The sequence below is a fragment of the Phallusia mammillata genome, chromosome 6 (assembly GCF_965637545.1).
Source record: "Phallusia mammillata chromosome 6, kaPhaMamm4.hap1.1, whole genome shotgun sequence".
Classification (NCBI taxonomy): Eukaryota; Metazoa; Chordata; class Ascidiacea; order Phlebobranchia; family Ascidiidae; genus Phallusia; species Phallusia mammillata.
Window position 1 is genome coordinate 16,877,717 of NC_137257.1, and position 23,732 is coordinate 16,901,448.

Sequence of the window (23,732 nt, forward strand, 5' to 3'; positions counted from 1 at the left end):
AGTGGAATTCTACATTATTGCAATTTAAGCATAACATCCGATCGAATTATTAACCAGATACATATATTGGATATACAGATGAAAGCAGTTAATCACAAGTCAGTTATTCGGGAAACCAATTAATTAGGTCATCTTAGTGAATGCATTTTCTAACACAGCTACAGTAAAATTTAGTTTTCGAAAAGGACCTGTGGTTGAACCTTTGTCAAACAGAGTTAACAGGGTAACTAACTATTTTGTGTGTAACTAACTATTTTTGTGTGTAAAACAGTTTCAAATAATACATTTTGGGGTAAATTATCCCATGTCAAAACAGTTACCTGCACAAAATCAAATTTATTGGAAAGAGTTTTCTTATCATTTATAGGAGTTTCAGATTCATCACAACCAATTGTTCTATAATATTCTTCTGTCAGTGTATCTGTTGGTTGTTGGTTTTTTAAAGCATCTCGAATTTTCATTAAAATAACAAGGCCTTTGTTGATCTGCAAACAAAAGTAAAAACAAGACAGTGTTAAAACCATGACATGTGTGCTGTCAACAGAAGAAAAAGTTTGTGGCTCTGAAAATTCAACATGGGCAACCTACAGCTCTTGAACACAATACAAATTCAGATTTCTTTCTTGATCGGCTGAAGGTATTTTTTGCAGCATTTTTCATCATCTACCTGAGTTTCAAATTAAATGCTAATTGAACCTGTAAAAAGTTGCTTCCGATCATAATAATTTTAACTTTGTGTTAATTTTGAAAAATCGTTTGTATCGTAACATGCGATTCTTAAATGAGCAAGTTGATCTCTCGCAACCAAATAAATTATATATTTTAATATCTCCTTTAATTAGTAATAATGCATGTGTTTTATGTAGGAATCAATATTAGTTCAACAAGCAATTGTGTAAATGCGGTGAAGTTTTTAGAAAGTCACAAGTATTCGGTTTATACTTCGCTGTTTTCAGTTTGTAACCTATTGTGTTGCTTATAGAAAATGCATGTACGCATGTCTTCCTGCCAAATTTCAGATGAATGTACCAACTTGCTAACCATACATGTTGTTTGACATTCTTATATCGCTGATTAGTGTTTGCAGCAAAGACAGTCAATTATTAAACTGTTAGCCAGCAAGACTGTTATGATATATGACCTGTTTAACAATAAAAATGGCCTGTTTAAAAAAGTTGATAAACAGCACATGAACTTACCTGGTCCACAGAAATGTCATCCATGTCTGTATCCTCGAACTTATCGAATACAGCTTTAAATATTGCACCCACCAGCAGCAGAACCTCTGGGTTGGGTTTGCCATAGCATGATCCCATGCTATCTAGTATCTAAAACATTACATAGTATTACTCAAAAAAAATCAGTAAACTCATTTTCTCAACAATTGGTTGAAAACTTGTAGTCATTTTGAAACACAATATAAATAGAAGTATTTTTTGCATTTCTTATTGTTAAAAATTGAAGATATTTATTTATGTTACGCAGTTATGCTAAAAACGTTATATGACTGTTTAACAAATCTTTTTGAACTTAAAGTTCAATGATTTTGGTAGGACACAGACGTTCCTGGAGTTAAGTATATTTTTATCTTTTGCCAAAGTCAAACCGAAAAAAATAAATAACTTACAATAAATCTTAACTAAGTGTAATGTCATAACAGACTGTAGGAATTAATTTGTGTAATATATGTCTTCACTTATCAAATATCCACAACTACTTCTGCAGACTATCAGCATCAGTGAATTTTTTTATCATCAAAACAAAAAAATTGTCTACTTAAAAGGCATCGCCAGTATTTGGTTCTAAAAAATCAAAATTAATGTTTCAGTGTCGAAAATAAAAGATTTCACTGACGCTGATTATCTGACACTCTTGATGACTGTGTTGTATATATCAGTCTTAACTACAGGCTCTTTTTGGAAGCAGATTTAATTGTTGGTATTTTTTTTGAGTAGTGTTTATACGCATATGTTGAAAATAGTTGTGGCATGCAGCTCTAATATGCATACGCTTAAGCTAAACCTAGTAGTTTCTCTCAGTTTTAAACACATTTACAAACAAACTTATATCAAAAACCTGCTTCAATTTGGTTGAGCCAATCTGCTGATGATAGGGCAAAGATAAAACAGATTGCATTTTGTCTTTGTTTTTATGTTTGTCCACAAAATACTGCATCACCATCAAAGCCTCATTGCAGCTAAAATCAAACAAGGGATTGAAACAACTAAAAGGGTGGCAATGTATACAACAACTTTTCACGGAGCGATATAGTGTCATACTTTTGAGGTGCTAAATATATATTTATTTATGTGTGCTCAATCCTATACGAACATTTACCCTATTTTGGTCGAAAAATGCATCATTTGTGTCATGTTGTAGTTTTAATTTGCCTTTTGTTGCAGCCAGTCAAAACAAAAATTTTATGTTTTGCCATAGCAAGGATAACAACCAATCTAAATCTAATCAAAACAACAAATTTCAGTAAGGTTTTTTAATTGGCCTGATAAAGCAAAAAAAAACAAACTGAAAGTGGATTTCAAATTCTCACTCTTGTACCTGTTAAAGAAATATTCAAAGGATGTTTTGTCTGTCATGGTTTCATCTGCCTCCATCACACCTGTTTGCTCCATGATACGAAATCGTCCAATTTTTTCCTGATCTACTTTCTCTTCATTACGAAACGGAAGATGTAATTCCAGTGTACATATTCTGTATTTGTTTTTGTTTTTTCCTGGATCCTAAATATAGTTTAAAAATAAATTCTAAAATCAAAGCCACTTCCCATAAACAGCAGTTGTTTTCAGTGTTCACAAGGAGTCACAAACTCATAACTCCAGTAAAACCCGGTAAATCCAGCCCCATTTTAACCAAAAAAAGTTGTCAGGATTAGGCGAAGATCCAGGTTAACTGATATTGAATAGTTCAAGTCTTACCACATTACAAATCATCTGTACCCTTTAAGTTTTCTCCAAATTAAGCAAAGACCAAGATTAACTGAATTCAGTTTAACCAAGGTTTGGCGTATTAGTATGCTGTTTGGCACATTACTGCCTTGCTTTAAATGATGCTTTTTTGATGATTTAAAAAGATGCAAAAACCTATAGATTTATGAAGATTAAACTTGTTTGGATTTAGATAAACTGTGATTGGTCTGGTTGTGTGCAGAATTGAGTTGAAAGGTCTGACTCTGGCATCTACAAGTACTAGGATGCAAAATCCAAATGAGGATTTTATACACCTCTGACTTCAAGTAATTATGAAAGCAGAATGCAACTGTTTAATATTTTCATTTTGCTTAGAAGACCATTTTGATTAGGTATGACATGTTCAATGGACCAGGCATACTATGACTTTTAAATGAGTATACCATAATCGCTGGTCTGCATGGATGCTTCAGGGCTGATCCCAGTATGAATGTTATTATCTGATCTGTTTGCTCAGATGTGTCTTTTATTTCCGCATTACTGACAAAAGTAAAGCGCTAGTATTATCATTGCACTTGAACAAGTGTTGGAATTGGAGGTCAGAATTTTATAGTACTTCATTCAAGTCCAAATCTGCATCCCTGGTTTTGTGTTGTAAATAATGTCACACACAACTATGTTTTTTTGCAACTGAAAAGCTTTACCAGTGAAAAAACCTAATGTTTTGAATAGTTTGTATTGTGAAATGAGGCTTACCATCAATACAGCAAATTTGCCAACTTGAAAATTGCCGCCGAATTTGGGACATGTTTTGCTGTCTGAAATGTATTGTGTTGGGACCAACTTCTGGACTTCTTCGGTACTAAGGTGTTTTAATTCAGAGTTTTCTTTTTCTCCAGTTTGCCACTCAGGTACTGTAACCAAAAATAAATTAATAGAAACTAGGGTTGGGCATTTGACCGGTCAAATAAAATCTGGTCAATTGACCGGTCAAATACTTGTCAAATGCTTGTCAAATAGGTCAAATATCGGTCAAATACTATTCCCATTATTAAATTGCAATTTTAGTTAAAAGTTGGAAGTTTAATCTTCTTCTAAACCATAAGTAATGGAAATGAAGGTTTCAACTCATGTAAATTTGTTTGTGAAATAGGAAATGTTCAGTTTATATTATATTACAGACTTTTCCGACTGCATTGCATGCTTCATTTCATCAATGGCCCCACCTGTGTGTCTGTAATTTTCATTCAGTAATCACATTTGTGAACTGGATTCTCATAATATTCTATATACATCAGATTAAAGTCTAATTTTGACTGAGATTTAACTGCAAAACTCGCTTATCCTGCTTAAAATCGTAATTTATGCTGTTAAGCTGTTGTCCATTCATGACAAAAAAGGAATATACAAAAGCTTGATATGTACGTACTTTATCCCAATAAGTACTGAACAGTAACTTATCTACAAAAATCTATTCTGGGCAATTATAAGCTAAATATATAGCTACAAACAATTTTTGGATCAACTATAGAAAAAAGGACTGTGGGCCTACAAGTTTACACAGATGGTTTAAATTACTTAGATTTTTATCTGTCAGCAAAAATGTGCAACATTTGCAAAATGCCTAAGTAAATACCTATGAACTAACTTCCCCTCATGGACCTATCACACTCAAATTTATTAAGATAAAACGGTGCTAGAAGTGATCCATGTTTTTTAATTGCATTGGAAACCTTGCAAAGTTTGCCATAACGTAAATCAGATCTTAATTTCAAATGAAAAGTATATCCTAATTGTTATGGGATTTTTTTCAAATGAACAAAACACATCTACATTAGCTTAAAAATCACTTATTAATACAAGAGTATGCCTTAAACTGTTCTACCTGAGGGTTATTAGAAATAAATTACCCTTTTCAACAACCAAAAAGCAAGTCCAAGAAAATTTACCACATTTTATTTTTGAAATTAAAAATAGTATTTGACCGGTTAAATAAAGTGCTGTCAATTGACCGGTCAATTGACCGTATTTGACCGGTCAATTGACCGGCTAGCCAACCCTAATAGAAACTGGTAAAAAGTTGTGTTAAAAAAGTGTAATAAAGGAAATAAACGGTTGTGCTGTCTATACACCACAACTGCAATTTACAAATGATATATTTAATGTTCTAACTGGTCCTTAGATGGCAACTGTCACATCTAAATAAGAAAATTAACACAAAGTTTTATTCTAAACCCTATGGCCTATAATCAGGGTTGCCATACCGTCCTTATTTCTAAGATTCGTCCTTATTTTGAAGGGCATTGTCTTAGAAAAATGTATCGTCCTTATTTCTAAGAAATGTCCTTCTTTTTGACTTACGTCCTTATTTTGTCTTATTTTTCAACAATTACAAGTCAAATTCCTGCTACAAGTAAAAGTAAACCTAGACCTGAACTGTCGTGAGATGCACGAAGTATTTTTAACAAACAAGGAGTTGCTGGAACAAATTGTTTCTGGCCAAAATTTTCTTAATGGTTCGTATAAATCCAAATATTTGTTCAAAAACGTTAGTTTCGTTTGGTAAGAAAATTTAATTTTTCAGTTGTCCTTATTTTGGGATTCACGTCGATGGCAACCCTGCCTATAATATGTGCATGGATTATGCGAATAAGTGCCAAGCATGAAAGGGCTGCTGTAATCAGTTTAGTTTCCAACTATAAATCATAAATAATTTAAGACCTAACCAATTAATTTTTAACAAATTAAAACCGGATACAAAACATATGTTAAGCAGCTGTTTTAACAATGTAGTACTTACTCTGAATTTTGCCTTTTGAAAAAAAATCTTTTTTGGTTTCACCAGCCACTTTGTATTCATCAGTATCAAGTATTTCATTGTTACTTAAGCAGTCTTCAATGTATGACCTTGTTACAACAGGAACTTTTAGTTGTTCAGCTTTCCTGGTCTTATAAGTGTCGACTTTGGAACCTTTTTCACATGACACCAGCACAAAATCACTCTGCAGTAATAAAAAAAAATGGGGATGATATCATCAGGAAACAGAAAGTTTCTGTAAATTAGGACAGATTTATTAAAAAGAATATGTGGTGTCATGTGTTATTAAAAAGAACAGGACAAAATCGCCCATGAAAAGATCTTGCAAATATTATTAAAAAAACTGATGTCCAGACCTGAGCTGGCCAGGGTGTTTCTGTATTTGCTAGGCCAATAACAAAACTGCCATTAATTTCAAAAAATTAAAAACCTAACCAATTCAATGTATTTTAACCAAAGATTAATATGCATCATATCAATCTTTTATTATAAGGGTTATGAATCTTGTATTATAAGGGTTACCTATGGGGCATAATAAAATAAAACAATGATGTATAGCAATGTTTAAAGCAAAACTTTAAGCACAGATTTTATGCCAACATACCAATTATTTCAGTGCATATTGCTAATCAAATATTTTACCTCTGAGAAGGGGCATTTTATTTTCTTACAAACCTTTTTGGTAAGAATGTAAGAAACATATCCTCCATTAGAAGTTATGTCTTCTCTTACTTTCTTTTTTTTCTTGAATGACAATGATCCAAGGTCAAGTACAAACTGAAGGTCACAAAACAGACCATGTTTCTTTAACACACCCATTGTGTCACATTATTTGTTTTTTATTTGCATTTACAAAATCCTGAAAAATTATTGGAAATAATTATTAGATTGGTGCAGAGCTTAATTAAAATCAGGAAGAATTAAGTGCAACCAACATAGAAATAATATGAATTAGAAGAAAAGAAGTGGAACATGAAAAATTACTTTAAAAAAAAAAAAAATTACTTTAAAAGAGTTTTAAAAAACAAGAATCAAACAAAACTCAAATCAGAAAAAATATCTGTATTATAAAGCAGGTTGCATATAAGTTTATACAATCACAGAGATAAAAATTTGCAAGTACACATCAATAAATAGGTGGCACACAAACAGTGTAAACGATATGCTACATTTTTCATTCATTGCATTATTGATTCTAACAAACATACTACAAGCACAAACCTAAAACACATACTGTACAATGTCATTTTTACTTTTTTACAAAAATCAGTTGACATAAGATAAACATCAAACAGTTTATTTCAGTTCATGTTTAGATCTAAAAAAAGAAATAATTGCATCGCAATGTATCTTCATGTGAAATGCCGCTTCCTCCCAAGAAGATCCTGTAAACAAAATCATAATAACACGACAAGCAATGTAATCTTTACAACTGGGCATTTCCTTGTTGCGTAATTTGTTATATCAAGGTTACATTCAACTATCATATTAAAAATTGAGTAAACAATAAATAACAGATCGGTTTAACAATTATTTTTGTACCAACGTTTTGACGTCCTACACAGATCCCATTTATCAGGGTAAATAACACTGAATGCGAGTAGAACAGAGCACGATAAACAAAGACAAAATAATTAAACGCTAGTCTGTCACAAAACACAGTGGGTACTGGTTTTGTAAATCAGCAGAATCATGTAATTACTGATAAGACTAAGAAAGCCTAAGCAAATCTTAATGTATACAAGTTCTTGAAAAAAAATGATTCAAGGAAATGCCCTAAATTTCAGCAAAACTTCTAGGGGCAGAAACTTTAAAACAGCATGTTGAACAAAAAAAGTCTCAGTAAACTAAAACTTTCATTTATTACCAACTAAAAGCAAACCGTTACTTTCAGTTATATAGGTTGAGAAACATACCTAATTCCAAGCGTTGACAAATGTTAGGGTAAAGCTTGTCACATTTGCTCAGCACACAATCAATCTTGTCAGAGTATTTTTGCAAAACATCCTTTTTGGTCCCAGAGACACCAAGCACAATCAATTCCTGGATTACAAACATGAAAATCTGTGAGCTTTTACTGATTTTACCCTTTTTTGAATTTAATTGCAAATAATAACTACATTTCCAAACAATAGGCAAAACTAACTAAAAGCAACCAAATGCTTCGAAACACTTTGCGACACACCAACCACAAATTTTGAAAGTTTTGTATCAAGGAATTAGAAAAAATGTTGCTGTTTATGAACTGAATAAACCATATTCAAAAGTACCTGTGCATACTTTCAATGTTTTTTATTTAAATTAGCTTAAACCACTTTTTTATTCCCTAAAAGTAGAAATAACCCTACAGCAGACAATAAATGAAAGCAATTAAAAAGGATACATAACTCATTCATTATTGCAGTAGTTCACAAACTGTGCATCGCGATGCCCTGGTGCATCATTTTAATTTTCCAAGGGCGTCCCAGAATAGTTCATGGCTTTTTGTTGTTGTATCAATAAATACAACTTTAATAATAAGTTTCCACATTAACTTTTATTTGCTGGTGCGTCGCAAGTTCAGAAAACTTTCGCAATAGAAAAAAGTTTGAGAACCACTGCATTATTGCATTAAAACCAAAATCTGGTTGTAAACAAATAACGAAAGCATATTAAAGCCAAATGCAACAAAACTTACAAACATAGCAATAGTATTTACCTTCATAAGGTGCTGCATGATGGCTAAAAATAGTACCCAGTGTACAATATCTGCAACATTCACACCTAATACAGAAATAGAATACAAGACATATAAATTGAGTCAATAAAGAAAGCAATAAAACTTACAGTACAATGTGTAAGATTAATCCAAGATAAGATTAAAAGTGTATTGGTTGTTAGGTTATTAAAACTGAAAAGTACAGTTTCTAAATTTTCAAGTAAAGCAAATTTGGAGCAAAATAACAATTTATTACCAAATAAGTTTGAAATTCAGTGTTGTTTTTGTAACTCAAGGCCTGATATACAATCTCTGAGGCTACAGTTTTACTTTTTACAATTAAGTTTGGACTTTATCAGCTTCTACCATTTTCAGTTTACATACCTAATGAAAGAGCTCCAGCTTTGAGCAGTTCTTGGTATAGTTGAGTATCATCGCAGCCAAACATTTCCCACATAGTTTTTGTTTTTGTGCTTGGTTCATGTAGTTCAAATTTAGCACTAACATGGGCCAACACATTATCTAGCTGTTCCTGTAAAAGCAGAATGTTGGAATTTAATATTATGCTACCAAACAAAAAAAATATTATTATATTTTATGTTGCATCCTTTATTACAAAGTACTCACAAAAATGTACAAAATTTGTAAACAAATTCAACAAATTTGGACATTAGAAATTGCATATATTGATAAATTAAAAATACAGTTTATGTTTTTGTCCCCAAAACAACAATATGTGTGTCAACTCAAAAAGGTTAAGTAAATTCAAATGTAGAGTATGTCAGAACAAGACTAGTGGCATATATATAATGTAGTTTGAATACGATATGTGACATTATGTAATTAGAAGTGTACAGTATTTTAAATGGAGAAAACACAGCATTGTGTCTGGTCAAAAGTACTCTAATATTTTTGTTTAAACCATTCATTATGAATACCATCCCTGGTAAAATCAAATATAAAACCACAATATTTACCAATGTATTGCTGTTTAACAAAGATTCAAATGGAACTCTCTGCACATTAGAAATTAAATCCATTGATTTTTTAATTGAATCCAATGTTGCCTCATCATGTAGCATATTTGCATTGGCATTCATGATAAGTTTTGCAGAAAGGCTTCTAAGTGGCCGTGTTATGGGTTGGTGTGTCGGAATGAAAGGTTGGTAAGCAGGGCTGGTTGATTGGTATGAAGGGCTGGTGGACTGGAGATGAGGGCTACTAGATTGGTATGAAGCATTGGTGGGTTTGTAGGCAGGGCTGGTGGGTTGATATGAAGGACTGGTTGGTTGGTATGAAGGGCCGGTTGGTTGGTATGAAGGACTGGTTGGTTGGTATGAAGGGCTAGTAGGTTGGTATGAAGGCTGGTTTAGAGGTCTGGTGGTTTGGTATGCAGGACTTGCAGATTTGGTAGGCGATTTTGGGTGCAAAGTGCTTTTTTGAGCAGCCGCTGGGCAAAATAGTTGGGTGTTATATAAAGACTCATGGGAATCTTTTTGAAATGTCAACTTTGTAGACGAGGGCGGACATGATGAGGCTTTATAACCATAATGTTCCTCAGGTCCAGGCACAGATACTTGTTGCATTTCAGTAGGCACAGCAACCTTGCCATAAGCAATAGAAGAAGATTCATTTAATGTACTTTGGGAGGAATAGTCGGATGTGAGTTCTCCTGATTTTCTGAAAGAAAATCCACTTCGGGTTTCTGAAGGTTCTGTTGTGTTTCTATCAGTGTTCATACCTCGCCACATGATACCTTGGTTGAATGCAAGAAAAGGTGCTGTAATTGGTTCTGTATGGCCAAACAAAGTTCCAGATGCGCATGTAGATAGTGGTTTGGCAGAAAACCCACCACACATTGTAGGAGCAGCTTGTGCAGAAAAACTTGGTGAAAATTTTTGGTTTTTGTGGGTAGAAATTCCAAATAACCCTTGATGTTGTTGAACCGTTCCAAAGTCGATATTAATTTTCTGTGTTATTTGGTCAAAAGGAGCTTTTGGATGTCCACCAAATCCTGATGAAGTCATTGGTTGTTCACCAAACCCTGGCGAAGCTTTTGGTTGTTGGCCTAACCTTAAAGGGGCCATTGGTTGTCTACCAAACACTGAAGAAATCATTGGTTGTTCACAAGAAGCAATTGGTTGTTGGCCAAACATTGAAGGAGCTATTGATTGTTCACTAAACCCTGAAGAAGCTTTTGGTTGTTGGCCTAACTCGAAAGAGGCTGTTGGTTGTTCACTAATCCCTGAAGAAGCCATTGGTTGTTTGCCAAGCTTTGAAGATGCTGTTGGTTGTTCACTAATCCCTGAAGAAGCTATTGGTTGTTTGCCAAACATTGAAGGAGCTATTGATTGTTCACTAAACCCTGAAGAAGCTTTTGGTTGTTGGCCTAACCTTGGAGGAGCCATTGGTTGTCTACCAAACACTGAAGAAATCATTGGTTGTTCACAAGAAGCAATTGGTTGTTGGCCAAACATTGAAGGAGCCATTGATTGTTCACTAAACCCTGAAGAAGCTTTTGGTTGTTGGCCTAACTCGAAAGAGGCTGTTGGTTGTTTACCAACCCCTGAAGTTGCCATTGCTTTTTTACCAAACATTGGAGAAGCCTTTGGTTGTCCACCAAAACCTAAAGAACCCATTGGTTGTTCGCCAAACAGAGCTGTTGGTTGTTCACTAATCCCTGAAGAAGTCATTGGTTGTTTGCCAAGCTTTGAAGATGCTGTTGGTTGTTCACTAATCCCTGAAGAAGCTATTGGTTGTTTGCCAAACATTGAAGGAGCTATTGATTGTTCACTAAACCCTGAAGAAGCTTTTGGTTGTGGGCCTAACTCGAAAGAGGCTGTTGGTTGTTTACCAACCCCTGAAGTTGCCATTGCTTTTTTACCAAACATTGGAGAAGCCTTTGGTTGTCCACCAAAACCTAAGGAACCCATTGGTTGTTCGCCAAACAGAGCTGTTGGTTGTTCACTAATCCCTGAAGAAGCCATTGGTTGTTTGCCAAGCTTTGAAGATGCTGTTGGTTGTTCACTAAACACTGAACAAGGGACTTGTTGTTGGCTAAACATTGGAGGAGCTGTTGGTTGACCAGAAAACCCTGAAGAAGTCATTGGTTGTTGGGCTACCTCTGGAGGAGCCATTGGTTGCACTAAACATTCTGGTTCTGGCAAACCAGCTTGTAAAACAGATTTCTCTAAATTTTCTGAACTGGTTGGTAAAGATGGTCGTGCACAAACAACTGCAACGTCTGATCCAATAATGTCTTTGTCAATGTTCTGAGCTGCTGAAGTGATTGTAAGGCCTGATTCAAAAACACCACTTTGGGGTGCACTAGCACCAGAAGGCTTACTTAAAGTTTTCACAGAGAAAGTGGGTTTTGAAGCCTGTGCTTGTTGACTGGATAAAATCTCAGTGGGTTTAGGTGGGGAAGGTATTGTGGCATCATTTGTTTCATTCATTTGCAAATTGAGTGGTTCTTTGTGGATATTATGTTTCTGTTTGCTGGCATTACCACCGTTAGAAGCAGATCTCCTAACTATCATCCCTGCTTCATACTTTTCTTTATTTGCTAATTTAACTGCTTGAACCTCATCCAAACTTTGCTCATTCATGCAACCTTCCACCAAAGTATTTGATTTTGCAACTATTGGTATAGCAAGTTTCTTTTTCTTTTCTCTTTCTTTCTTTCTGAGCTCAACAACATCTTTTACTGAACTTGACTTTTCCATTGCATTTCCATCAGCTTTGGGCTCTATGGCAGAAGTAATATCTGTTTTTTCACTGGTCATCCCTTTACAACAGGATAATGTATAACTAGAATCACTATCAATTTTCAATAACATGGATTTCCTCATCGACATTCTGGATCTACATTTTAATGTTGGACCCCTAAAACAAAAAAGCAAGGTGTGCAAACATTAAGTTCCGCTAGAAATTACAAGTTTTTTCCTTGTCTAATTATAAGAACAAGACATCGTTCACATATTTTTCTGCTACTGAGTAACATTACAAACATAAATGCTTGAGCAACCCAAAACCACATCATTCAAATAGAAAAAACAACTTTTACTAGGTTCAAAATGATTGTTTTGTGCTTAAAATACATAATGTGACCAAAGTGTTTAAAACCAAGGAAGGCTAATTAGGGGAATATAATGTAGCAAACCATCCTGCCTCTAAAGTATTGAATTTACTCTATAAAGACCAACCTTGTTTGTTGACTGCCCTTCAACCACTTCATGGTTCTTATTACTGCATCACCATACCTTGATGGACTAAACATAAAAAAAAATAGAAAAGTGGTTGTTGGAATGCTGCATTTCCATATATATACACAATAAAGAAGAAACTAAATTTAATCATTTGTATTTAAAAAAAACCTTAGTAAAGACAACATAGATGCCTCTACAAGAAATTTTTCTGTACTATCTTTGCATGACACAAGTTTTTTTTTGTTAAGACCTAAAATTTGACAACGCAATTTAGATACTTTTAAATTTACAAGAACAACAAAAAAACATAATAACGATTTTTTTTAGACATGGTGTATTGACAGAAGACGAAACCCTGTTTTTATTACAAAATCAATAAAATACAGTTACACATACCTTGGAGAAATGTGCATTTGTTTTTTTAAAACATTGATGCCAAATAATCCACTGATTTTAAAAATTTCTCTGACTTTTTGTATAAAATCCTTTGGTTCCATGACATCCTCAAAAAAGTTACTTTTGGAGGAATGTTGACCAAGAGCCATAAGCAGGATATCAGCCACATCTTTGTCATTGTTTCTTACACCGTCTAATAGGAATCGAGAACTCCACACCAGGTTTTGGGAACCTAAGTAGCGTGGTCGAATCAAAAATAGATGAATTAGAAATTTTAATGTACTTAAATTTTAACTTACAGTTGAGAAAAAAGCATAACAATATAATAGTACCAAAAGCCAACTATAGATATAAGTTGTTATGGCACAATTTAAAGTTGTTACTGAGTGACATACTGAAAAAATAAGTTCAACTAACTTCAGTTTAACTGTTTGCTAAATAACACTTCATATCAGGGCAAAAACTTATAATACAAAACCTAAAAGAACCAAGGTTTTACGTTTTTTAGTATCTGGTATGTCCAGCAACTGTTTAGTTGTGTCAAATAAACAGAGGGCTTTCCGCTCTTCAAAACTGTCGTTTAAGTCTCGACTCAATTTTTCAGCCTCTTCCAACATTGCCAAGCACCGAACCACAGAAGTGGTGTGAGCCATTTCAGCTTTTTGCACTCGATCTTTTATCAAATCATATGAAACCTACACAAAAGGTTGGTGGTTTAAAATTAGGCTTGGTACATAATAAAAATGAACGCAAACCAGTAAGGATTTTTATATATTGGCAATTTGTGCATGGTTAAGCATGCCCAGACCAAAGTCTATACAAAACACAAGTTGTCCAACCCATCGTTATGTGATAAAGTGTATGGAGCCATTTTGTGACCAACCAACTAATGCAGGGGTGGGGAACCTGCGGCCCGCTTGCCTTTTGAAAGTGGCCCGCGTCACAATTTTGTTAAAGTACAGCATAAAACGTAGCATAAAAAAACAATAATAAAATGTTTATGTACAAATATTTACTTGAAAAGACTTCGACATTTCTATATTTGACGCCAAACTTATTAAAATTGCCACACATTCAACCACTTGCTGTATTTGTGACGTAACAGTCACTCGATTGTCTCTTCTTCCAGTAACAAATCATTTGCCGTGTGGTGTTAGTTTTAAATGGAGCTAGGGTGTTCCAGAAAGAATGGACAGATTTTAGTCGAATTAAGTGATGAACCTGTAAGCCTTGTTTGTTGCAAACAAGTAACAGCAAAGAAAAAATCCAATCTGGAGCTATGAAATATAAAATCACTTGTGTGCTTAGGGTATTATTACACGGAATTCGAACATTACACGGAATTTGAACATAAAAAAATATATGGCCCGCCCGAAAATGTTGTGCAATTCATGCGGCCCGCAGTACTGAGTAGGTTCCCCACCCCTGAACTAATGCTCCTTCATTCTATCAGAGTAACAAGGCAATTGTTCACACACAATTACTATTTTTTTGCTCTTGACGCCTAAGGGCTGGATTTGGCACTAAGCGCTTGTTGCAAATCAATGGCCATACAGAAAGCATTCATACACATCAAATAAATTACCTCTGTATCATAGTTGTCTCCTTCCCAACCTTGTTCTTTAAGAATATCCACACCGGCTAAGCAAAGTTGGTGAAAAAGCATTTTGGAGTGTATTCTTGCTGGTATATTGACTATATTCTGGAAATCAATTTTAACATAAAGCACTAAACTAGTTAACAAACCTTAATTATTTTTCTGTTTAAACCCAAATTTTTGCAAATTGGAACTGTGATTAACCAAAAATGCTTGTGTTGCGTGACATCGTTCTGTCGTGTGACTGCAAACACAACATGTACATAAATGCTAAACCATAGTGAAATGTGAAATAAATAGGGTCCAAGGCTTACAATGGTTTTACACAGGTGACTGGTAACATAGCCCCTAAAAAAACAAGAATGTTGGCTTTCTAATATACTTCCATTTTCTATATTCCATTTCCCATTTACCAATTTACTACAGACATCATTTGATCTGCAGATATGATTGTTTTTGCAAACGCATCATTATTGTCATATAATTACAAAAAACAGTAAAAAAAACGGAAAAATCACTTTCAATTTAATCTCTTGCTTTGACCTTGATATTGTTGTCTAGAAAGCTTTATCAGTTGTATTACAGAAACTAGAAATTAAAAAGCCATTTGCCACAACGGTATACATACCATCGTGTTTTTCACCTAACTTTGTTTTGCAAAACAAGTACCATTGACCTGTAGTAACCTCTCACAGTTCAGACACAGAAAGACAGTTTCATGACCTTTTGACACAGTTTTGACTACAGCACAGTCCTTAGTGTTCAACAATACTGATTTGCGTAATTTATACATGACTCGAGTACTGATTCTAGAATGGATTTGTGAAAAATAAAGAAGCTATTTCATTACGAAAAATCATTCTTAACTGTGTTTGTAATACCTACAACTTATAGTAACCCTTTCAAAGAGAATTTAAAGACCATTAATCGCAGCTTACAAAAAAGTCAAGTTTATTTCTTCATCTTTATGTTGATCAACAAAGTTTTGCTTGACATATACGAAATCGAAGCGTGTTTATTGAGTTTAAATTTATGTCTTAGGTGAAACCTTTGCCAAACTGAAAATGTGCATGATAACTTAAAAAACAACATGCCATTGCTGCGCAAATACAAATGTTCACCGAAACGACAGTCTTATAGAACGTGGTCTGCATGTCAAGCTGAGCACTCCCGCCCTGCATTAAACCTCCTTAATTGTAAACCCTCTTGAGTCTTTACTCCCTTGCGTCTTCTATCTCACTGACAGTGTACACATATTATAGACTGTAAAGGTAACCACTTAGCCGATTAAGGCAAAATTGTAAATACTAATCGCGTAACCTACGGCACACAATTGTTTAAAATTTTAAAACTTTAGAGGATCAAATTTGGATTAATAACTAACATCTGTCCAAATTTAAATAAATTTCAAGCACTCTTTCTTGACCAAACAAGAGTTACAAACCAGCAACCCATAATTAACCATTTTCAAATGTGTTACTACATTATAGCATGGACCAGATTTCCCAAAGCAAAGAAGGGGGGCTTGGGGGAGTTTTGTTAGGGGGCTGTGTGGCTGCAGACAGCTCCACAAATGACACAACTTTAACCTTGGCCTTTTTAGCATTACATACGTTTTGTCCTTCTTGTTTTAGTATTTTCATATTATGCACAGAAGAAAATGTGTTTAACAGTTACCAGAAAGCCATGAGTTTAGGATTGTTAAAAAGGGACACAAATTGTCGAGTTTAAAACTACTTGTGTAGACACTTTGTTAAATAATAGTTTTTATTACTAGAGATGTACCAAATATTCAGTTTTCATGTCTAACGCATATTGCCTGACTTCGCATGACGCCAAATAGTTCGGTTGATTCAGCCGAATTTATTCGACAAAACTGCCAAATATTTGGTTTCAGCTGAACTGAAATTTAGCCGATTTGGTACATCACATAATATTATCACAAAATGAAACAATTAAATTCCTTTTTTGTTGCCCAATGCCTACTCAGCGTGTATTGAAACATGAGGTTTCGGCTCAACTACACCCTGACCCAATACTAACATATTTGCGAGTCCAATCACGTCTGGATTAAACAAAGTTTACGTTAGGATCTGTCAAGGCCAATATTCAAACCTCTTTCCTTTCTTCCACAGCAACAAAACTTGTATATTGTGACACAATGGAATGTTTAATGCTGAGTTCCACAATGTGAGGACGACGCAATTTCTTTAATTCATCTCGTTTCAGGGGATCCACTTCATGCATGCCTTCCTCATAATCATTGATTATTGCCCGTGTGGCAAGCTGGTGGATTGTCTGCATGTGTCAAAGTACAAAATACAGGTTTTTGAAAAAAACAGGGGAAGGCTAAATATAATCAGCACCATTACTGATTTCACCATTACTGATATAACAGATTTTTTAGCTTGGCTAAACTGATCGGTATCAAGACAAATAAATGTTTACAGCTTTGATGCCCTAAACTGGCTTTTGTTAGTTTTTACAAAGTTTATTTGCATTAATATCGCAACGCATGACCTTTAAACTACCATTTTTTATTACTTTGTTGTACAACTTCCGAATGCCTGCATTAATTAACAACAGTGGAGTCTTTTGGCGTTCAAAAGGTATAAATTTAGGCCTTTATTTGGCTTTAAAATATTGGCTTTAAATATCGGTTATCGGCCCACTTAATACTGATAATTGTAATTGGTATCAGCCTTAAAACCCCATATCTCATATATCTACAATTGCTAAACAAGTCCAAGTACTTTCTATTTATCGAGAAATATATATTTACCTTTCCTCTGGTGATGCTAAGTTCCGATGTAGAAACAAGTGTTGATATTTCATGACCACAGATCTTTGCTGACAAAACAACCTTTGAAACAATGCAAGTTAGTACAGCTACAGCAGCCCTCGGTTAAACCGGATTCAGTAATCCAGATCTTGGCCTAATTTGGACAAAGTTCCCAGTATGAATGATTTGTAATGTGGTAAGACTTCAACAAATTGATATCTGTTATTTCATATCTTCCGGATTTACTGGGGTTTACTGTATTTTTATATCATGCATTTTGGAATGGGTAGTCAACTGATAGTTCATTATGGAGGCAAAAGTTTTAGTTGCTAAAGTAAGAAATACTCAAAATTTAGACAGAAGTAAAAATTGAGTCAAAAAATTTTTTAAAGATAACTTACATTTGTGCAATGAGGAACAAATCCATACACGACCAATCTTGATGAGTTGTACAGTGTTGAAATATGTTCAGGAGCCTGAGTCGGCAAAATGGAAACTTCAGATTGTGCAGAGTCATCTTTGTCGTAATATTTTCCCCATTCAATATGAATGTCTGTGAGAACTGGTTGACTTGCTTTGCTTAACTGGCTTTCTACCTGTGAAAAAGTCAATTTTATAGGACACAGCAGGAAATGAAATAAATATCAACAAACAGTTTCTCAACATATTATAAAAGTCCCAAACTTTTTTTTTAACAATAATTCTTGTAGTGCAGGGTTGGCAACCGTTTAGGCGATGCATGTCAATTTACTTGTTATTCCCATGTGTTAATGACCTCCATGCCAACGTTTTTCCAAATAATATTGGTTTGTGCCTACTGATATCAATAATAAAGAGAAATCTTTTCTGCATGTAAGGCTAAATTTTAAGACAATGTTGGCATGCGTGCCATGGGTTGCCGATCCATGTTGCAGTATATGTGGTTCTATATCAGCTAAGCAGTTTTAAGTCATTCACCAAAAAGTTTAGACCTGTTAATGTTGTGTTTTTATTCCATTAAAAATCTAGCAAAAATGTTGGTACTTAAGTCGTTTGTTTACCTTTTGTTGCCATTTTGATTTCATAGAAGAACTGAAATGTTCATGGTAACCAGTGGAAGCAGCAGCAATGCTTTTCATTAAATGCTGATTGGCTATTGATCTAACAAGATCATTTTTTTAGCTTAAATATGAATACTCATAACTAGGGCAAATATTTTTTGACTTGTCAAAAAAAGTCAAAATTTTGTCAAATTTTTTAGAATAGGTCAAAAATTGTCAAAATTGTTTACAAAGTCAAATTTTTTTACAAAGTTAAAATTGTTTACAAACTGCATTGTCGTGGTGTTGTAGAGGTTGCACTGCCAGCAAACTATTATTTTTACACCTTGTAGCCTACTTTATACTGTTGTAATTGGCCCATTGCCCCAATTATTGTGAATCATAAACCATCAAGTGAGTGAAACAATTAGGTTGATATGGCATGATGCTCAACACACCTCAAAACGTGCAAAATTTTGGTAGGTCCCAAGTCATTTTACGGCAGCTGCAGGTTAGGTGCAGCTCTTGCTTCGGTTTTGCTTTAGATATCTTTCGTTTATATGTATTGAATAATTTTCGTTGTGTCTTAGCTGCAGTTTTTTGGCAGTGATTTTTAATTAGCTCATTCCCTTTTCAGAATAGGTTAGGTCTATGTTCAGATTTTTGCCCTTCTGTTAGACTTTTGCACATTCTTTCACTCTAGTTAGATTAGCCTAGCCATATTTTAACTTTTTGAACGATAATGCGTAATTTAACTACTTGAATTCTTCATAGGTCAAAATTTTGTCAAAAAAAGTTTTTTAAGGTCAAAATTTTTCGTTTTTTAGGTCAAAAAATAATTGCCCTACTCATAATTTACTTTCCCCCAAAAAAACAACGTCACAAAATATTTGTTTAGGTAACTCTCACTAAAAATGACAAGTGCTTGTCAAATCTTTACAATATATTACACCAATATGCGAGCTTGAATTTTCAGTTCGGGCAATGCCGCTCAAGTCTGTTTGGTCAAGGAAACACAAGCGACCGAGACGGGATTTGAACCGACAACTTTGTGACAAAGGCAGTTGCGCTAAACACTTGGTCACCTTGGTGACTACAACTATTCCGGTTAGTGTAAAAAAAACTTGGAAAGTTAGAGTTACAAAAAAATCAGAAATGCCTGTGCTATTTTGTTACATATGTAGAAACAAAACAGTACCACTGGCCAAAAATCACCGGTTAATCTAATATCCTAGATAGGCAGGGAGGTATACAAAAAATTAGAAGCAATATGGCACTAACCCCACAGTAAATGTAAAAATCCTGGTAGTGGCTGTTCCCTTTTTCTTCTTCACTCCCTGACCAAGCTTTGCTGCCAAATGTAGCAATTTGTTTTCTTCAGTGAGGTGTCCGTCAGATATCAGAAACATGTTGGTCAAAATATTTCTGTTGCTGAACTCTGACACTACACTTTCAGAGGTTAAAGGTCGCCATGCATCAGATAAACCCAATTCTGCAGTACTTTCCTACAATACAGCAGAAAATAATAATCATGCCTAAAAACACAGCTATTTACACTTTAACAAACTAGATACTTAATACACCGGAACCAACAAACTGCACAAAAGGGCAATTCAATAGTATTGATAAGTTTTATGTAAGACAAATATCACAAGCAAATGACAGTGGTGAAACATACTGAAGTTTTTGGGATTGGATAAGCTATGGAAGTTGTAGATAGTTCAGGATGTTAGATGATATGCATTTTACATCATACACCACAAATTCACGCACAAAACAGCATAGTATCCATGCTTTATGTTCCCACAAATCTTACCAAGCGTGCAAATACAGAAGATAGTGGTGGCAAACATTAAAAACATTGAGATAAATTTTGTATAAAACCCACTTGCAAAAATTCTTCAGCTTTCATCGCAACCATATTGTCTTTAAGTGCCTTATTCATCACAAATAACTCCTGGTAACTTGAACCAAATCTCATTAAATTTATTTGGCAATTTTTGGGAAGGTTTTTCAGAACCATCAAAGCCAACTAAAAACAAAGAAAATTCTTGAGAAAAAAAAAATCAAAAATTTCCAGAAACAAATTTAAGGCAGTTTTAAGTCAAAATTCACTTTCCCATGCATTTTTTTTAATTATGTTAGGTCTGTTAATTTTTTTTAAATATTTAGCAAGGGCAAAATCTGTATTTAATACTTTCAGTGTTAGTACAATTAAGGCCCTTGCTAAAGGCACTTTTAATTTTGTTGATAAAGTTATATTTAGGTTGTGTTTTTTTAACTTGTATTGCTGTGTTTACATAACCATTGTTTAATCTTTCTTGGCCAATAGTACGAAGCAAGCAAGATTCAGAAAAAAAAATACGAAAAATAATAAACACTTACCGCTTTAGCTTCACTTTCCATGTTTTGTGTGTGTAAGTCAGACATGGAATTGGACATGTCTAACATAATAATAGCCCGATAGTCATGTATCGGTTGAACATCAAATTCCGGATAAAACGCCAACATACAAGCCTGTAAAGTATATTTTAGTTTTGTTTACATATTAAACTTGATGCTGGTTATAGTTCTGTACATTTTTTGCAAACACCATTTCAAAAAGCTGACATTTGCAAGAGTAACATTTGTATTTGCAGTTCACATACAAGTAAAATGAAGATAATGCATTTTTTAATTGTATGACTTTTTGTATTGTGAAAATGCAACCAGAAAGGTGGTTTAGCACATGCATATACACTATAACCTATTTTAAAACATTGATATATTTCCTATGCTTATTTTATATTGGGTCCCATACCATCCACTGCCTTTTATAACCTTAGTTGTTTCTGCAAGCAGAAACTCATGGGTCCCCACACATGCAAAGTTGTAGATAATGCATTCAAGAGATAACCATGTGAAAAAATACTGTGTAGAGAACAAACTATATAAATTCAGATTTACCCCAGGTATTGTTTGAAGTATGTCCTATTTAACGTTCTTTTTCAAAGAAACGAAGGAGTAAGTAGTGGCATAATGGGGTAAAACAAAAAATGAATAGCAAATTCTACAAGCTGTCCAATTTTCATTCAATTCGAACATTGTGAAAAGGGAAACCTACAAATAGCACAGTCCACATACTACCCAAATTTTATCCAATCCGGACACTGTTTAAAAAACTGACCCATTTTAGGGGGCTAGTAGGGTAACTAATGTGGTCCGACACACAAACTAAAAAAATATAAAACCTCAATGACTCAATCAATAGTACTGCAAAATTTCAGCCCAATCCGCCAATGTTTAAAATTTCGACCACTAGAGGTGTTTTGAGCAACAACCGTTAATGTTTCTTACGTCAAAGGGCTGTTAACAACCCCCTAACTGCCATGGCACAAAAATGTTCACCAAGCAATCCACAAAGTCACAAACGAGTAACATACAACTGCTTGGCCTTGTAACACTATTGAGCAACAGAAATCTTTCGTTTGTGGTGCCCAGTAACATACAAATACGTTTTACACTTTGGGGGTTTGTGGGGTAAATGTTGGGGCTACAGGGTTGAACACACCAATCGACATCTATAAATGGCATACTCTATAAGCTATCCAAATTTCAGCCAAATCTGACACTGTTTAAAAACTCACCCATTTTAGGGGGTAGCGGGGTAAATACTAGGGTTATTTGGACAAACAAAGTGGGATGCACATCTACATAACTTTATCTACCATTTGTATAAGTTTCAGCCACATCCATCAAACATTTGATGGAAAAACGAGTCGGACAAACTTTGGGGAAAAGAAAATAAACCATTTTAGGGGGCTAGCGGGGTAAATACTGGGGTTATCAACAAAAACAAAGTGGGATGCACATCTACATAACTATATCTACCATCTGTGTAAATTTCAGCCAAATCCATCAAACATTTGATGGAAAAACAAAAAAAAACAAAAAAAACAAACAATTTGAGTAAAATCAATATGTGTCCCCATCAGGGAGGGGACCCATAATAAGCAAAATCCTTTCAAGAGCGTGCGTTTTACTAACTGAGCCTAAATCATAGTCCACCAGGTCTATTAAAGGTGTTATACCGAATCAAGCATTACATATGGCAAGGCATAGACTACAAAAATCTAGCCTGCCATGGGATTTGAACCTACGACAGAAGCCTACCCAGGGCTTGTGCTCCAGGTAAGTTTTTCACATATATTGCCTACCTATATATATGCTATTGCTGCCAGGCATAATATCAAGTTTATAGAGCTCTTCTGGCAAATGTAATTTTATTCTGACGTTTTGACGTCCTATACAGGTCGTCTTCATCAGGGTAAATAACACTGAATGCGACTAGTACAGTGCGCGATAAACAGAGGAAAAAAGAATGAAATGCAAGCACCCATGAACAAAATTACATTTGCCAGAAGAGCTCTACAAACTTGATATTGCCTACCTGACTGTCATAATCAGGATGATCCTCCACCCACATCCTGGGTACATGAATCTCTGCTAAACCAACAAGAAGTCGAAAACCTTCGGCACCAAGTTTCTCCTTTTTTGCCAATTTAACAACTGCCTTGCTTCTGGTTCTCTAAATAAAAAGTCAAATATATGTATTTACAAAATAAATTTGTTATACGTAGGTTTTTTGCACCTGATTCTGTGTCACTGAGGTAGTGTGTGTATACTATTCAGCACCATTTTTTATGTACAAATCGAAATTCATACAATGTAAGTGCAAAACTGTTTTTGGACATTCATTTAAAGAATTGTCATTTTGTCACTTCCAAAAAGGAACTTAACCATGTACAACTCAAATACAATGTTGAGCTAATATCATTTTACTGTTTCCAACAAATCGAAAACCTAGTAGTTAGTTCTTAAATGGACTTGAAATTCATTTGCACATTTTTAAAATAAACGAAGAATGAAGCATAAAAAAACAAGTAAATAAAAAAATTATAACATTTGGTTCCTGGTTTGTAAAAAATTCATGGAAATATAAGCTCATGTTTTATGCTGTTTTTCATTATGTTATAAATACCTTTGTAACAATTTTGTTTGTAGGAGATTCTAATCTTCTGATGTCAAATGGCATTTCCACACAAACCATGAGGGAAAATTCCCTAAAGTACAAATTCATAGTAAATGTTATTACAAAATTCTAAGGGTTAAAAACAAAACAAAACACATAAACACTGTATGCTTTTCAAACAATTTAATTGCACCCAAAAATATCAAAACTTAATAAATTTATGCTGTCAGTGTGTTTGGAACCTTCTCTTTTCAATAAGTTTCCCTCACTTTATTGCTC

General features: G+C 34.3%; 2 protein-coding genes and 1 long non-coding RNA gene across 9 annotated transcripts in view; 1 reads left to right on the top strand and 2 right to left on the bottom strand.

Annotated features, from left to right (window-relative positions):
- LOC145233633 (protein mono-ADP-ribosyltransferase PARP4-like) overlaps positions 1-6,723 on the bottom strand; it is a 30,039-nt gene extending 23,316 nt beyond the window's left edge. For 2 of the 3 annotated variants that reach the window (XM_080098401.1, XM_080098403.1), the window contains exons 1-7: positions 6,385-6,723; positions 5,725-5,926; positions 3,681-3,838; positions 2,557-2,738; positions 2,077-2,197; positions 1,200-1,328; positions 321-485 (exon numbers count right to left, since the gene is read on the bottom strand). In XM_080098401.1, the coding sequence (XP_079954527.1) occupies positions 321-485; positions 1,200-1,328; positions 2,077-2,197; positions 2,557-2,738; positions 3,681-3,838; positions 5,725-5,926; positions 6,385-6,561 (1,134 nt within the window). In that variant the 5' untranslated portion in view covers positions 6,562-6,723. The remainder of the gene's footprint in view (positions 1-320; positions 486-1,199; positions 1,329-2,076; positions 2,198-2,556; positions 2,739-3,680; positions 3,839-5,724; positions 5,927-6,384) is intronic. The other variant, XM_080098402.1, reaches the window with a different exon arrangement.
- LOC145233637 (uncharacterized) lies at positions 3,864-4,244 on the top strand. Its single transcript, XR_013861146.1, has 2 exons — positions 3,864-3,913; positions 3,945-4,244. It is a non-coding gene; the product is annotated as an uncharacterized LOC145233637 (long non-coding RNA).
- Positions 6,724-6,789: 66 nt separating the features above from the next.
- The window catches only part of LOC145233632 (uncharacterized), a 30,238-nt gene continuing 13,295 nt past the window's right edge, over positions 6,790-23,732 (bottom strand). For all 5 annotated transcript variants that reach the window (XM_080098399.1, XM_080098395.1, XM_080098398.1 and 2 more), the window contains 18 exons: positions 23,463-23,544; positions 22,872-23,009; positions 20,828-20,959; positions 20,331-20,474; positions 19,724-19,947; positions 18,464-18,563; positions 17,825-18,019; positions 17,424-17,504; positions 16,757-16,939; positions 14,630-14,746; positions 13,544-13,739; positions 13,045-13,276; positions 12,646-12,711; positions 9,418-12,325; positions 8,825-8,972; positions 8,441-8,505; positions 7,659-7,785; positions 6,790-7,127 (listed from right to left, as the gene is read on the bottom strand). In XM_080098399.1, the coding sequence (XP_079954525.1) occupies positions 7,039-7,127; positions 7,659-7,785; positions 8,441-8,505; positions 8,825-8,972; positions 9,418-12,325; positions 12,646-12,711; positions 13,045-13,276; positions 13,544-13,739; positions 14,630-14,746; positions 16,757-16,939; positions 17,424-17,504; positions 17,825-18,019; positions 18,464-18,563; positions 19,724-19,947; positions 20,331-20,474; positions 20,828-20,959; positions 22,872-23,009; positions 23,463-23,544 (5,227 nt within the window). In that variant the 3' untranslated portion in view covers positions 6,790-7,038. The remainder of the gene's footprint in view (positions 7,128-7,658; positions 7,786-8,440; positions 8,506-8,824; positions 8,973-9,417; positions 12,326-12,645; positions 12,712-13,044; positions 13,277-13,543; positions 13,740-14,629; positions 14,747-16,756; positions 16,940-17,423; positions 17,505-17,824; positions 18,020-18,463; positions 18,564-19,723; positions 19,948-20,330; positions 20,475-20,827; positions 20,960-22,871; positions 23,010-23,462; positions 23,545-23,732) is intronic.